The sequence below is a fragment of the Sprattus sprattus genome (genome assembly GCF_963457725.1).
Source record: "Sprattus sprattus genome assembly, chromosome: 5".
Taxonomy (NCBI): Eukaryota; Metazoa; Chordata; class Actinopteri; order Clupeiformes; family Clupeidae; genus Sprattus; species Sprattus sprattus.
The window spans coordinates 44,445,531-44,461,011 of record NC_137924.1 but is presented as its reverse complement, the minus strand read 5'-3'; the positions used below and the strand labels follow the sequence as shown (position 1 = coordinate 44,461,011).

General features: G+C 42.3%; 1 protein-coding gene across 1 annotated transcript in view; it reads right to left on the bottom strand.

Moving 5' to 3' along the window:
* Positions 1 to 4,550: 4,550 nt before the first annotated feature.
* Positions 4,551 to 15,481, bottom strand: part of sorcs2 (sortilin-related VPS10 domain containing receptor 2) — a gene marked incomplete at its 5' end in the record, with an annotated part of 228,392 nt that continues 217,461 nt past the window's right edge. Inside the window, 10 exons of the mRNA XM_080838385.1 lie at positions 4,551 to 5,239; positions 5,820 to 6,040; positions 6,873 to 6,975; positions 10,050 to 10,103; positions 10,596 to 10,695; positions 11,434 to 11,556; positions 12,151 to 12,263; positions 13,674 to 13,797; positions 13,963 to 14,096; positions 14,499 to 14,685. Coding sequence (XP_080694511.1) covers positions 5,175 to 5,239; positions 5,820 to 6,040; positions 6,873 to 6,975; positions 10,050 to 10,103; positions 10,596 to 10,695; positions 11,434 to 11,556; positions 12,151 to 12,263; positions 13,674 to 13,797; positions 13,963 to 14,096; positions 14,499 to 14,685 — 1,224 coding nt within the window. The 3' untranslated portion in view covers positions 4,551 to 5,174. The remainder of the gene's footprint in view (positions 5,240 to 5,819; positions 6,041 to 6,872; positions 6,976 to 10,049; positions 10,104 to 10,595; positions 10,696 to 11,433; positions 11,557 to 12,150; positions 12,264 to 13,673; positions 13,798 to 13,962; positions 14,097 to 14,498; positions 14,686 to 15,481) is intronic.

Sequence of the window (15,481 nt, the reverse complement as noted above, 5' to 3'; positions counted from 1 at the left end):
CATCCTCATCTTGCCAGACCAAGAGGAAAGTTCAAGAACTAGGTTTCTATGACAACAGCGGTCCGGTCCGAGCAGAGGACCAGCTTAGGCCAAGGGTGTGGCTCCGGTCTGTTGGCCGACTCCACTGGAAAAGTAAAAAATGTCCTGCAGTTTCTAATTTTTCCGACACCGCTCCGTTGGTCAAATTCTTACCCTCCCCTTAAGTGCATGTGTCTCTGTCCAGCTGTTAAATATCGGTGCTAAAGAAGCAGCCCTGTGATCAGAGCATGTGGTGATTTTTTTTTTCTACGTGCGCCTCGTAAACATTTCCAACCATCATCAATACACTGTCAGAAATAGACACACTGCCTGGAGCTCTTTGGACTGCACTACCATGTTCCAAGAAAACCTCCCGTCCCAACTCAAGCTGTGCCCCATTTCTGGTCTCGGACCTGGTCCGCTCAATGGCTACTGTATGGTTAAAGTCCAGACGCGGCGTGTCGGCGATTTATGCCCGTCTGGGTGCGTAGTGGGAATGGTCGTACTGTACTTTTTCCCTAATCTACCCACGATTACAGAGTATGCGTAACATGGTGCTTTCCTTGGAAATGCGAATTGACAGATTAATAGACTACTGCCAGCAGGCTTGTATGTTTTATTTTGTAAAAGTTTTATTTAATTTTTTTGAGGCTGGTCTTTTCCCATACATGGTTACTTCTTGGAGCAGTTAAAACAAAAAAGATCAGCATTTGATTTGCAGCTTTATGTTGTACTAATAAAACAAAACCCACAAATAAGGCAGTTTTGCTGGAGTTATCGCTGTGTGTAAATATTTGATTTTATTTCCTAACTAATTTCCATGGATTTAAGTGATAGAGGTCATGGTGGCTCAACAGCAAGGCCTGTGCTGGGAGAGGAAAGGTCACTTTAGGGGTCACTTAGAGGTCAAAGTAGAGAATCAGAGTCACGTTCGTCAGCTCCATCTTGGACTGAAGTTGGATTCATTGGATTGCATGTCAAGCAATCGACTTTCCTGGTTTCCTCATGCAACCAGAATAATCATATTTGCCAACTCATGCTGTGTCTTTATCTGAACAGAGGAAATTCTATATGGGGGGGGGAAACTATTTGACATAGAGGACTTGCTTAGTTAACAACATAATTGTAGAGCGTGTCCTCTCTTGAACCATGAATGAACTTTTGTGGAGGGATGTTTAAGAAGTTCCAAGCAGTTGACAGCAACTGTTTTCACTGGATTGGCTACCTTTTCTGAAAGTTGAAAAAAAAAAAAAGATTTGAAATGTTGTGAAAGTCATGTACAGACAAGAATGAACAAATGATCTCTTGTTGCTAATCTTTCCCTCTCCCCTTGCAATGAGCAGATCACAGTCAGAAAATGTGAACACTATGTAAATAGTTTTGTGGGAGTTGTCGAGTTCAGGTAGATGTTAAGTGACCATGTTTGTTTTTTTGCACCTTAAAAAAAAACGTTTTTTCTACTCCAGTGTACTTTTCTGAATGACTTTCGCCACTTTGGTGACTAACAGCTGTACATACAAAAATAATAAACTTGCTTAAACAGTTGTCCTGCTCCATTTTGTGGCGTCTTCCATAGGTCTGCTGCTGGTCTTTATAACAGATGAGTGGTCATGAAAGGGTCTCTTGAATACAGAAATCATCATTCCAGTCTATTCCAATGACAAGAAAAAACACAAAAATAATCCATTTAGTTGTGTGGGACTGAACCATAAATATCTACACCAACTCGGACCGGACCGCTGTTGTCATGCCTTCCAAATGTAACTAGACTGTTTAGTATGCTGAACTAAGCTGTTAGGTACTGTAAGCTTTCCCCTTCCTCCCCCTCCCATTCTATAATTCATGGCTGCCACTCACACTTTCATTTGCTGTCTGACCCAAGTGTAAAGGTGACATTTTGGGTTACTATGAGAACTAGATATTCTAAATGAAACCATTTGGCTGATGTGGAGGCCCTACTTGGATCTGATTGAAACTGATTCATGGAGCAAAGGTCATCTACTCTTTCTCATCCCATCTCTACACCACAGACAAGAGACAACGGGGATGTCCAGAAGAATGTTAAGTCTTTATTGAAACAATCAAATCATTATTAGAACAAACCAATACAGTTATGAAGGTGTCTCAATCCGGAACACTGGTTAAGTGCACTAAGCGTATCCATGGCAGGATTCTTCATAGAAACATTTACAAATCAAAACAAGTAATCAAAAACAAATTCAGAAAACGAGTAAAACAGCATCAATAAAATATCTGTGCAGTCATCATCACATGGTGGGTGTTTTGTGACAGCAACAGTGACCGTCTCTTCACAAAATGTCCGACTCTTGTGGTTTCCCTCCCACCCCCAACACACACACACACACACACACACACACCCACACACCATCTTTAGAGTGACAGGAGGTGAAACCCACAGACAGCACACCACTTTAAGTAAAAAACTAAGAACAAGCCTAACATGTGCATATACAAATACAAAAAGAGATGAACTACGAGAAAAGAAAATACCAGTTTTGAACCTGCAGTGTGGTTAACAAATACAAATCAAAATGCACATTTTCAAATAATCAGATATTAGAATAATGCTTTTTTAAGTTTTTGTAATGTTTTAAGTAGTAAATGAAATCCTTCTATGCCTGAACTTGGGTCACTGATGACCCCCAAGAGATGTGTACATTTCAAGTACCCCTGTCAAGACCATCAAGACACTGCCCCACCCACCATACATAGAAACTTCTCACTTCTCTGATAAAAAACTGGCTACTGCAACTGACACTCTCTTATCCTGAGTAAAACTCTCAACAGAGCCAAAATGGCCGCCCCCTCCAAGTCTGCAGTGTCCTCAACCAATGTCCTGACTTGCCCACAGTCAGTTGAAGAGCGGAGTTACTCACATCAGTCATAATTTCACTGACAAAGCAGTGTCGTTTCAAACTAAATTAAATAAAAGATTCAATAATTACAGCAAATAATGTAGAAAATGTCTTTTTCACACAAATAAGAAACGGTAATTAACTTCTCCGTTAAGTGCACAGGAGTGTCTGTCAGAGACATCAGCGACATAGCCTACGCTACTGTGTGTGCGGCCTGTACAGTGATTAACATAGTGAAGCTTAAGATCAACTGTACCATTCGAAGGTCTTGTTCACCGGCACACGAAAGAAAACAGAAGTGAAAAGATGTGTAACTATGTGTGTGTGACTAAATGTGAGTGTATCCGTAGTAATTCATTTGGTGATGTGCATCCTTTGTGTTTCACTGGTGCTGGGCATCCCTAAAACATGTGCACCTTTTGGTATTAACGTGAAATTACATTTCTGCTGTGTGGTCAGATATGTACAGTCAGTCTGAGCTGCAATTTTTTTTTGTGGTTGTTCAGAATTATTCGTATTAATATATTTACACGCATTAGGCTATATACACAAGACAGACTAAAGGGAACCTCTCCATGTTCTGCTCAGCCTAATATAGGCCTTACAGCAGCAACATCTGTGCTCTGGATTGAAGGAAGTCAAAGAAAACACGAGAGAAAAGTCAACACTAACACTGTTTGTTTGGGTAAGTAGATGTTGAGTCGAATAGAGCTTCGGCATGTGAAATAACCAATATCCACACGGGAAAATAAATAGGAGTGACCAAACCAGCCAGAGGAATATACATCAATTTATACTAGTGGCTTTGCATGAAATCCCTAAAGGACTACAACTTGATCTTCCTGCTGTTACTAATCTGTAAATGTACAAAATATTAGTCTATGAAGAAACTTAATCATAAACTGTGAAAAAGGGATACAATGGTCAGATAAGAATGGAGTTCTACGTTCATTACAATGACTGCACTTTCAACCCATAGTCAGGGCGCAGTACAGTATTTGCTGATGACTGTTTGTCACCACACAATTTAAAATGGCACAGTGGCGCCATCTTGTGGCTGATAAGAGACACTTACGCCTTTGCCACAGTGCTGCAGGGAGCAGTTCCCCACTCAGTGAAAGTGACGATCTGAATTATTGCATTTGTAGACAAGGAGCTAGATTATGTTTGGATATAAAGTGGCGAGAGCATTTCATGTCATGTCAAAACTACAGGCCTAACATTACCTCTTGAAGACAGAGAGAGGGAGAGAGAGAGGAAGACAGAAAGAGACATAAAGAGAAGGGTAAACCTGCATCTGTTAGACGGAGGGATTGCCTTGTGTGTTCCTGTGTGATAGCCTCCACAGACTCAACAGACACCTGTTTGTGCTCAGATAGGACCACAGTGAGTTAGCACAACACCTGCTAGCTAGGCTTTGGCTAAGATCCCCCCCCGGCAAGGATCTAGATAGATAGATGGATACTTTATTTATCCCGAGGGAAATTAAGGTCATCTGCTCCTCCAGTGGCTAGATTTCAGGGGGAGGGAGTGAACTAAACACTACTCGCCTTTGTAAGAAATCCTAACCTAACCCAAATCATGACAAAACACAACCCACAAACCAATTAATGGTGATTATGAGAGCAAAATAGTTTAGAGAGAGAGAAAGAGAGAGAGAGAGAGAGAGAGAGAGAGAGAGAGAGAGAGAGGGGCAAAGAGAAAGACAAAGATAACAAAATGAAAAGAGTGAACATAACAAGAGAAAACAAGAACATCAAACAAAGACATCCTCGACATAACAAAAACAGTTCATCAAACAAAACAAATGACAAATAAAAGCAAAGCAATCAGGCAACACTATTTTGGTGGCACAGTCGACCTCCAGGGTCCACCCTTTGGGCCATGCTGAACAGCTCGAGGACAGGAAGTGTCAAAGACTCTTTTTTTCTGGGAGGAGACGCAGACGCTCCCAAAAGGGAGGTGAAATTGGGCATGGGGAGGTGGGGGTTGGGGATGAGAGTAAGAGTGGCATCAAGATCACCTCTGGTCCCCCACAAGGAGGAGAGGAGTACAAGAGGGCCCCAAGAGGTAATTAGGGGAAGGGAAAGATAGAGGGAAAGGCCCTGGGTGAAAAGGTGGAACGGAAACTGGTTCAGGGAGGCTCCTTTCCCCCCCTTACCCCTTTGTAACAGTGGGGGAGAAGTGGAAGGTGGGGGAGAAGGGGTGGGAACCAATCAGATTTCAGGAAAAGACAACAGAGTCCTCAGTGCTCTTTAAGCCACGCCCCCGTGGTTCCCATCAGCTGGTCAGATAGCTGTGCAGCTCTCTGGAGTTGATGCTCAGGACCACGCCCGAATGGTTGCCTGGTTACAAGGTACGACAAAGAGATCAAACAAAACCATTGTCAGTTGAATGGCTGGAGGACTGTCACAGAACACTTCCTTGTTAATTATAACACAACTTCATTAGCAAATACACTGTAGTGACAAGCACCACTGCAAGACCATATCAATATCCCATTAGAAATCCATTAACAAACCTATTAGGATCAGTGTTACCTAAAGTATAATTTATAAACTTCAAGGATGGTACTTTAAATTCAATGAAGTAAAACCTGCAGCATATTTTGTGTAGTTGACTTTGGTTTCAACGGGATCACTTGAGAGTCACCATTGAAAATCAGGCTACAAATCTGCCGGTGAATTGTTTTCAGCACCCACAGCCTTCGGAGTACTATAAATTCAAAATAGTCAATCGATTTTGTACAAAAATGGCCGTCTGTTTGTCCGTATCGGAGTCGGAGTAGTATCAATTTTGCTTGACCCTGAGCTTCTGCAGCCCTTCTTGGGGGCATTGGCTGGGTACTACCCAGTGGGTAGAGCACCCATTCTGATTTGCTAGCTCTGGACATGGTAATGTCGTTGTCCCAGTACTGTGCATTACCCAGTGTCTGTGAGTCCAGGTCGTCGTCAATGAACTCCTCGCCCTGTATGATGTTCTGTGTGTCTTCGCTATGACTGACCGGGCTGGTCATCTCCTGCTCCTTCTCATTGTGCATCTGGGCATAGACGTTCCTGCCGGGCAGCTTTCTGAAATGCAGCCAGGGATGTATTAGGCTGCGCTCCTCTGTCCTCAGCAAGGGGTCATGGGATTTGTAGTCTTTCCTGTTACGGTTCTATGTCATGTTACTGTCACACTTTCATTTTACAGAAATACACATTTTTTTGGTGACACATGCCTCATTCCGTATGTGTGGATGCCTTTGATATGGGACATTTTCTGCATAAGCTTTTAACTTATTCATATCTGTTCAAAGAGATAAATTATTAAATAGAAAGAAAATAATAAAGACAAGAGAGCTAGAACATGCACCAGATGCAGATAGAAGGGTGTTATTATTATTCTGGTATCCATGCACTACAGTCCTAGAGGATAGCTGTGGTAGCTGGTCCACAGAAACATGATGAGAACTGCTGTGAAGGGAAGGTGGCCTTGCATGCGTGAATGTGAACTTGAATGTGACCGTGAATGTGAATATGTGTATTGTGTGTGTGTGACTTTGTCTACGTTGGCTTGTTTGTATGTTGTTTGTTGTTTGTATGTGCTTGTGTGTGTGTGTGTGTGTTTGTGTTTCTGTGTTTCTGTGTGTTTGTGTATGTGTGTGTGTGTGTGTGTGTATGTGTGTTTGTGTGCTCCCTAGTGTGTGTTCTTGTGTGTATGTGTGTGTTTGTTTGTTCTTGTGTGTATGTGTGTGTTTGTTTGTGTGTATGTGTGTTTGTGTGCTCCCTAGTGTGTGTTCTTGTGTGTATGTGTGTGTTTGTTTGTTCTTGTGTGTATGTGTGTGTTTGTTTGTTCTTGTGTACCTGTGTGTCTGTGTACTGAATGTAATGGATGTGTGTGTGTGTGTGTGTGTGTGTGTGTGTGTGTGTGTGTGTGTGTGTGTGTGTGTGTGTTTGGGTGCATGCATGAGAGACTGCTGACTGTCAGAACACCCACCTTTTAAACTTGTAGAGCATGAAGGCTCCACTGGACACCAGGCTGAGCAGGAGAATGACAGACAATGCCCACACACCTGGACTGGCCGCCCCAGAGCGCGACCCTGAGGACACACACACACACACACACACACACACACACACACACACAAAATACAGCCATGATTCGTTACTGAACACACATAAACACCATCTAGTGACCTACCCACGAATCTAATCACCCACTCACATTTTCACTCAATACCCATGAGATCCTCATCACAAACCAAACTCACAGCAAACATAGCAACACAACTAGCTGCATGCATACATTGATGAATCATTAGCAAAGAGATCAGGGAAAGTGTTAAAGCCTACAGATGCACGGGACATACCGATATGTGAACAAGCCTAAACCATTCCAAAAAGATCTCAACCCCACAGGGGGAGATATAGTGGGGTGGTTCAGGGTGGCATCTGCCACCATAACTACAATGTTTTGCCACCCCTAATGCAACCCTTTAAAATACGTTTCTTAATTAGGGTTTGATTTTATCCGATCGTGATTCATTCTCCATGAAGCTTTAATCTGAGCCCCGTCTTCCAAAGCCTTCACTACCTGCTAGGTGGTGTGGATAATGTTTGTAATGAATATTATATATTATAAAACAATTGGGTTCTATCGAGTTATTTAGCTCTTTCTGATTGGACAAGAGACGATCCATGAGATGGAATATCCCAGGACATCCCAACTCAGACTTTTCACAGCTAATAATAAATCACTACGCGATGAAACATTCTATAGCGCATTGATACAATTAAGCGATAACCGTAAATAAAAATTTCTTATAATTCCAAACCAAGACATTGACAATGGAACCATTTTTTGTTGCGGAGAAACAATGGCAAAATAAACATTTTTTTGATCAATAACTTGGTATTTAAGTGTTAATTGGTTGACTGTAAAATTGTTTTATAAAAGCAATATAGTACTTGTGCAAGTGGGGTAGGTAAGGGATATTCCCACGGGTCTTGTTGCCTACGGCCGAACACCACCCATGGGATTATCCCTTACCTACCCCACTCACACTTGTACTATATTGCTTAATTATACAAATGATTGTGCAGTTATCCTAGTACTATGTGTGTGTGAACATGCTTTATGATCCTAAGTCAATGTATTTAGATCCGCCCCTGCAAATGCATCTGTAAGGGTGAGACTTAGAAAAGAGAGGGCATCATGTGTAAGGCTATAGAGTGGAGCCCAGAGAGAGAGATGGAAAGAACTTGAGAGGGAAGCCTGTGTAAGGCTATATAGTGGAGCCCAGAGAGAGAGATGTAAAGAACTTGAGAGGGAAGTCTGTGTAAGGCTATAGAGTGGAGCCCAGAGAGAGAGATGTAAAGAACTTTAGAGGGCAGTATGTGTAAGGCTATAGAGTGGAGCCCAGAGAGAGAGATGTAAAGAACTTTAGAGGGCAGCATGTGTTAGGCCAGTGGTTCTCAACCGGGGGTACGCGTACCCCTGGGGGTACGTGAAGGTAGTCCAGGGGGTACGTGAGATATATATTTAAAATAAGCCTCCATCCAAAAATCATTTAAAAATACTTATTATACGGCTCTTCAGAATGTTCCAAAATGTACGTTGATTTGTATGGGCCATATGTGGGTTAAATGTCTGCGTTCGCAGGTTTGTAATTCCTTGATATTCACTGCTGCGTAAAGTTTATCACCGCTGTCATTGGCAACGGGTTTTTTTCTTCTAATTCACATTGCATATCATTCCGCAAGTAGTCCTGTTAGTTAACGGAAGATCATTGAAACTTGAAGTCAGAAGGTGGATTGCTCAGCATTTGCGTTCAGAACTATTTTTTTCTTAGCGGAAATCACGAAATGACAACAAACTCATTCAAAAGAGGTATCCTGGAGGAATGTCTTCTATCGTTTTGGCAAGTAACTGTATAATAAGCGCGGTTTTTTTCGCGAAAACATGGAAGCTGAACACACACAACTGCTGCTGCACACAGAAGTGCGTTGGCTCTCTCGAGGGAGAATACTCAAACGGCTGTTAAAATTACGATCTGAAGTACAGACCTTTCTGATTGAGCACAGATCCCCCATGCCACACAGACTGGCTTGCAAATATGTGCTATCTGGCAGATATATTCAGCAAACTGAACAAACTGAATATATCTGCAGGGAAAGGACACCAGCTTTTTAAACCTGTATGACAAGGTGGGAGGCTTCCCGAAGAAAGCAGAGCTGTGGAGAAGAGCCTCTGCACAGGGGGATTTCACCTGCTTTCCTCAGATGGATGATTTTCTCTCTAGTGAGGATGTGGACAGAGCTCCAGTCCAGTTGGTCATCGTGGGACATTAGACCAAATTGATTCAACATTTTAATTTTCAATTTCCTACTTTCCTGACATGGAGGAGAAATCTACACAGCTGGATTGGGTGAAAAACCCATTTCTCTTGTCCGAAGCATGTGGAAGCTCTGTCACTAATCAGGAAACACTCATGGAAGTGTCATCTGACCGTGGGCTCCAGATGAAGTTTGCCACATCCACACTCACACAGTTTTGTTTGTGTGTGAAGCAGGAGCACCCTGACCTGGGAGAGAAAGCTTTGTAGCAGCTACTACCCTATGCCTCCACATATTTATGTGAGGCCTCCTTCTCTGCAATGACTGTGATCAAAACAAAGCAGAGAAACATACTGTGCCTGTAGAAGAGCTTGATCACAGCAGTTGCCTCCTTGCCACCAAGACTGACAAAGATTTTCAGCGAAGCACAAGCACAAGTTTCTTACTAAAATGTAATTGCAAACGCACTCAGTTCAATGCAACAATATTCAATGTTTAATCTTCAGTGCTGACAGTTTAATAAATCAGACAATGATTGCATAGAGCTGTGTATAACATATTTTTTTTCAATCAAAAATGCTTTGCGCTGGTTAGGGGGTACTTGGCTGAAAAAATATTTCACAGGGGGTACAAAACTGAAAAAAGGTTGAGAACCACTGTGTTAGGCTATAGAGTGGAGCCCAGAGAGAGAGATGTAAAGAACTTGAGAGGGAAGTCTGTGAAAGGCTATATAGTGGAGCCCAGAGAGAGAGATGTAAAGAACTTGAGAGGGAAGTCTGTGTAAGGCTATAGAGTGGAGCCCAGAGGGGGAAAGAACACTACAGCCACTCAAACGCACCGATTCCTGCGCCTGTCATGGTTGATTCATTAGCAACCAGTCCTTTGAAAATCACTGCTTTAAACAGATAGACGGATATAGCTCATTATGGTGGGATATACAAAAATATAAAACTGATGCTAAATCTGCATATCTATACATAACTGATATGTCTGCACAAATATCTACACAAAACTGATATGTTTACACACTTTTCGACATGTAAAATGATATGTCTACCCACATATCTACACATAACTGATCTGTATCTGAGTAAATACACATTACTTCGCCTCCAGGTAATACTCAAAAGTTCACAATGCGTGTTCAGTAAGGGGAGTGGGTAGCATAAGGTTTTCATAAGAGTTAACAAGGTGTTAATAAGAGTTCATAAGGTGTTCATAAGAGCACTGTCATGTGCACAGTAGCTGAGTGTCTTCACATAAATGTGTCACAGTGTGGACCTTTACTAAAACATGTCCAAAACATAATTTCAAGATGTGTTTTGCAGATGTGTAATATTGTGATCATTTCCGGTGAATAACGGTGTGGACTGCAGTTACATACCTGCGTTTGGGTCGGCCAGGGATACCAGCACCTGAAGGCCCCCCCGCACTATGAAGCTCACGTTCTTCTCGTTCAGCACCTGTTTTATGGTGGAGATACGCTGAGAGTGACAGAGAGAGGGAGCGATGGAGAGAAAGCGAAAAAAAAATCATCTTTTGAAGCAACCTTCAGTCTATTCATAAAAATGGAAGGTTTTAATGCAAGTTATGTCAAGAAGACTAACGCGACGTCATTCATTCATTCATTCATTACTCAAATGATAATATACCCAATAGCCTGTCTACACCTGTCTTTAAAAGCACTCAACTTTCTGCTTTCAGTGTACCGTCATTAGTTATCTTTCAACTTGCAATATCCCATTGAGGATTACAATTGTTTAATTGCTTAATCTTTCTGGTGGAAATGAAATATACTTATAATATACCAAAGTAGCTTTGGACTGAAAATGGAGGTGAACTATAAAAGTGAGACACTAATTCCACCTACAATACCACCATCACACCTAAACTTAAAACAAATGACAAATAACCCAGTTACTGCTAGTATTAACTGTATGGTTTTTATTTTAAGAAGTAAATGAATCATTCATTTACATCAATCACATCAATCATTTGCCGAACGTTACTTAAAACAAGGATTGTGTAATTCTATCTTGACTGTAGGATACATGTGTTAGTGTGTGTGTGTGTGTGTGTGTGTGTGTGTGTGTGTGTGTGTGTGTGTAGTGTGTGCATGTGTGTTGGTACCGTAGGATAAATGTAGGATAAATGTGTTAGTGTGTGCGTGTGTGTGTGTGTGTGTGTGTGTGTGTGTGTAGTGTGTGCATGTGTGTTGGTACCTTATCCACATACGCATTCCTCTTGGCTGTCATGCTCTCAGGGGGAAGCACATACAGGTCTGCTGTGGTTGGCAGGCCAGGTTTCACCATGGTAACCAGAGAATCTTGGGGAATCGCAGTGTTCTTGGGAGACAAAAGGTGGGGGCAGGGTTGTCTTCCTTTAATGGATTTTACTATAAAACTAGACATCTGACACTAATACTAAATTAGAGTATGTGTGTGCTTGTGGGTATGTGTGTCCCAAAGCTTTAATCTCTGACTGTGTATTCATGGCATCACTGTATGTGAGTGTCAGTGTGTCAGTCCAATTAACTTGAATTTGAATAGCACCATTAACAATGCCCATCACCTTCAGACACTTTATTAGAACCAAGGCCATAATCTTCTGTGTGTTTGTGGTGTGTGTAGCATGTAGTGTGTTTGTATACATAAATACCTGTGTGTGTGTGTGTGTGTGTGTGTGTGTGTGTGTGTGTGAGAGAGAGAGAAAGAGAATGTGTGTATACATACCTTTGTGTGTGTGTGTGTGTGTGTTTGTGAGCATGTGAGTGTGTGTGTGTGAGAGAAATAGAGAGAATGGGAAAGAGAGAGTGTGTGTATACATTGATACCTGTGTGTGTGTGTGTGTTTGTGAGTATGTGTGTGTGTGTGTGTGTGTGTGAGAGAGAGAGAGAGAGAGAATGCGAAAGAGAGAGTGTGTTTTTATAGATACCACACCTTGGCTAGAATCTTGGTGACCACCTGGCCTATGTCCTCCCTCCACTCTGGGATGTTGGGGTTGAAGCGATCCAGGCTCTTGCTGAAGCTTAGCGGAATCATCTGGAAATGGTCTGAGACAGCCGAGAGACATATCGCATAAACACACGCGTGTCATCTTGGACAGATTACAAAAAACGAAATGTTATACCCACAAACAACTAGGCAACTGATATCATGTTTTGGAAAACCAAGGACCCTAGTAAGTTCCAGTCAGCGTAGAAATGTCCTCCAGCTCTGTACAAATAATCTAATTTGATCTAAATCTAATTTAGATAATTATTTCAGGATATCATTCACATTCTGCTGACTTCAAACCCCTCTAATTTGTTTCAACTTCGAGTACTTTCTAGTGGTTTCACAGTGCTTGGGGACTCTAGAGTGACTCAATGTAGATGCACATTTAAAAGACCTCTCTTAGCAAAGCAGCCTGACCACATCAAAAGCTAAACACACTACACCCATGTGACTCTTCCCCCCTCCTGAGTAAACTTTCAGCAAAGACCTCGCGCAAGAGTTCAACACAGAAAGTCTGACAAAAATACCCAATACTAGTCACGCTTCACTGAGTCTATTTACAATCCCGCTGCCATCTATTCCACACTGGAAGCGAAACAGCAGCTCCTGCTAACTCCGTCCCAAAGCACATTAGCCTGCGCTCTACAACACAAGCGGTAGCAGAGTGAGGCTGGGTAGCGAGCGACGCTAACTTTAGCTCATGAATAAACCAAACGCCCCTGTGCTCTGGGGGCGCGGGATTCGTCTGAGGTCTCTGACTTATGCAATGTTCCAATGACACAAATTCGCTTCACAGATTCGCTCCAAAGCAAACAATGAAGTCATGGAGGGAAAAAGAGGGGAAAAAATAAAACAAAACGAAATAACATAAAAGGCACTCAGGGTGAACCCTTCTGCTTGCGAGGACAGTCTCTATTCCTGGCATTTCGCGTGTTCCCACAACACATAAATATTTATGTGGTCCGAGACACGCATAAATATTGATGTCCACTCAAGTTGGCTTCTAAAACTGCTTGGGTTGTCGAAGAGGACTGTCACTCTCTCTCCCCACCCTACCTCTCTCTCTTTTATCTTTGACAGAAATGTGCTTTTGCCGTTTCTATGTCATACACATACGCTGGGGTCTTGTATGACAGTGCAAGTGTAATGTGATGCTTTCTGCAATGTTATTCATATGAAGGCTGACAGGCTTGGTTCACAGTTTAGAACTGAGGATTGAATCATACATGAAAAAACATTGATAGTTTTTGATATGGGATGTTGAATTCAATAAAACTACATCTATTGTGCACATGGTGAATGTATGTAAATATGACATATACATGGATCTAAATCCCTCCTTACACTGTATTACTAAGCATATTTCTGGACCATTTCCAGAACTTTGAGAGGGAGCAGGTGAATCATTATTGTTGGTGGGGTGGGTTTGGTGAGGTGACTCTTTTGGCCTAGCATGAGACTCTTACCGTACACACGCACGGTCTTGGTGTCCTGCACCATGGAGCGACCGTTGGAGGCCTGGACGGTGACGGACACCTCGCCAGGCTCGGTGAACCTTGTGAGCAGACTACTCTCCAGCGTGAGTTTGGGCTGAAGGAATCACATCAAAAGAACCCCAAATAATGGTTAGTGGTTAATGCTCCATCTATATATTATAAAATAGGTATGTAGAACAAGGCATGGTAGGTCTCTCAATAGTACATGCTTTGTAACTTTTTCTAGAAGATATTTCTAGGGTGATCCATGTAAGCATACCTGCAGGTCATCACCAATCCACCAGTAGAAGACAGTCAGGTTAGCCTCTGCGGGAAGCACTGTGGCAGTCAGGTTCACTTCCTGGTTTTTACCAGCAATAGGAACCACTTCCAGGTGCACTTCCTGTAAAGGAGCTTTGAGGAGGAAGGAAAATAAACATTACAATAAATGCTTTGACAAGAGATGGAAAGTGATCGTACGACATCATGACTTCATGTGCATCACCGCAGCTCTGTTCGTGAACATGTATGAAGCTTACCTACTGTAAAAATGCTTTTTATTAATGCAATAACTTAAAGATCATCATTCTTAGAATCAACATAGATTTTGGACTGTTTTTAAATTAGCAAAGGCTACACTCCATGACAGCGTTCTGTACAGGATTTATATAAAATCATGTTGTGCTGTCTACCATAGTCTACTAACTGAACAAGAAGAACTAAATTATTTGTGTTTTTAAACTATTAAAGTCAGCTGCACTTTATAAATGGCTTTCACTCTCCCACTCTCTCCTCCTGTCACATGAATTCACTGACCTGTGACCTGGATGTAGAGGGTGGCGTGGTCGTGGCCGGCGTTGTTCTCTGCCCTCACGGTGACGCGGTACACCCCCAGGCTCTCGTAGCGGTGCTGGATGGGCTCGTCCGTCACGGTCAGGTTCTGGTAGATGGCCCGCACCCCGTCCCCTAGGTCCACCTGGTATTTAGTGTTGCTGGTGTCGCCCTGTGGAAGAAGGAGAAGGTCATTAAGTGGTTACTTAACGTTTAGCTATTCCCCTCAGAAAGAAGGAGTATACTTGGGATACCCTTTTTAAAATAAACCTAAACGCTATGTATTTGTACTCTTGATTTGTTACACCAATTCCCTAGGGTAGATACTTTTTGGAAAAGCACAAAAAAGAATTGATATCCAGGTTTAAAATCAAATTTGATTTGTAGCAGAATCAATTCTTAAAAGGGGAACATTTTAGGGACTAGAAAGCCCTTTTTAAAAAACAAACTATAATTAAATTAAGGCGCAGGTGTCAAGCGGGCTCCCTCAGAGCTAAGTTGATAACTGTGGCATAGCTAGCATCGTGCGCTAGCAGCTGTTTACAGAAACGCACTCAGACTGCTCACCAAACCTCTGTGAAGACTAAAGAGTCTGCCGCATATCTCTTGTGCTGTACATATGCAGATCAGTCCTCCGAGCCTGACTGCTTTAACCTGTAGGTTGTCCTTTGTAAGCAAACCAGGCCGTGATCCAAATCCCCCCTCCTTCCACTTGGCCAACCCAGACAGAACTGGGCCAAGTTCCAATTCCCTGAAGAAGTCACCCCTGCTAATCTCCTCTCCTTTGATTTATGTGGGGTCGCATAGGTGAGACAATATTAGGGACAAGTTTACACTTACTGCATAATAAATCTATTCAGAAACAGCACATCTGAAGCACATATACTAGTGGGGGCTGATAGTACTGTGGATTAGATATGGATACAGAATGGATAATCAGTAACTAAAAAGGACAAAGATATAGATAC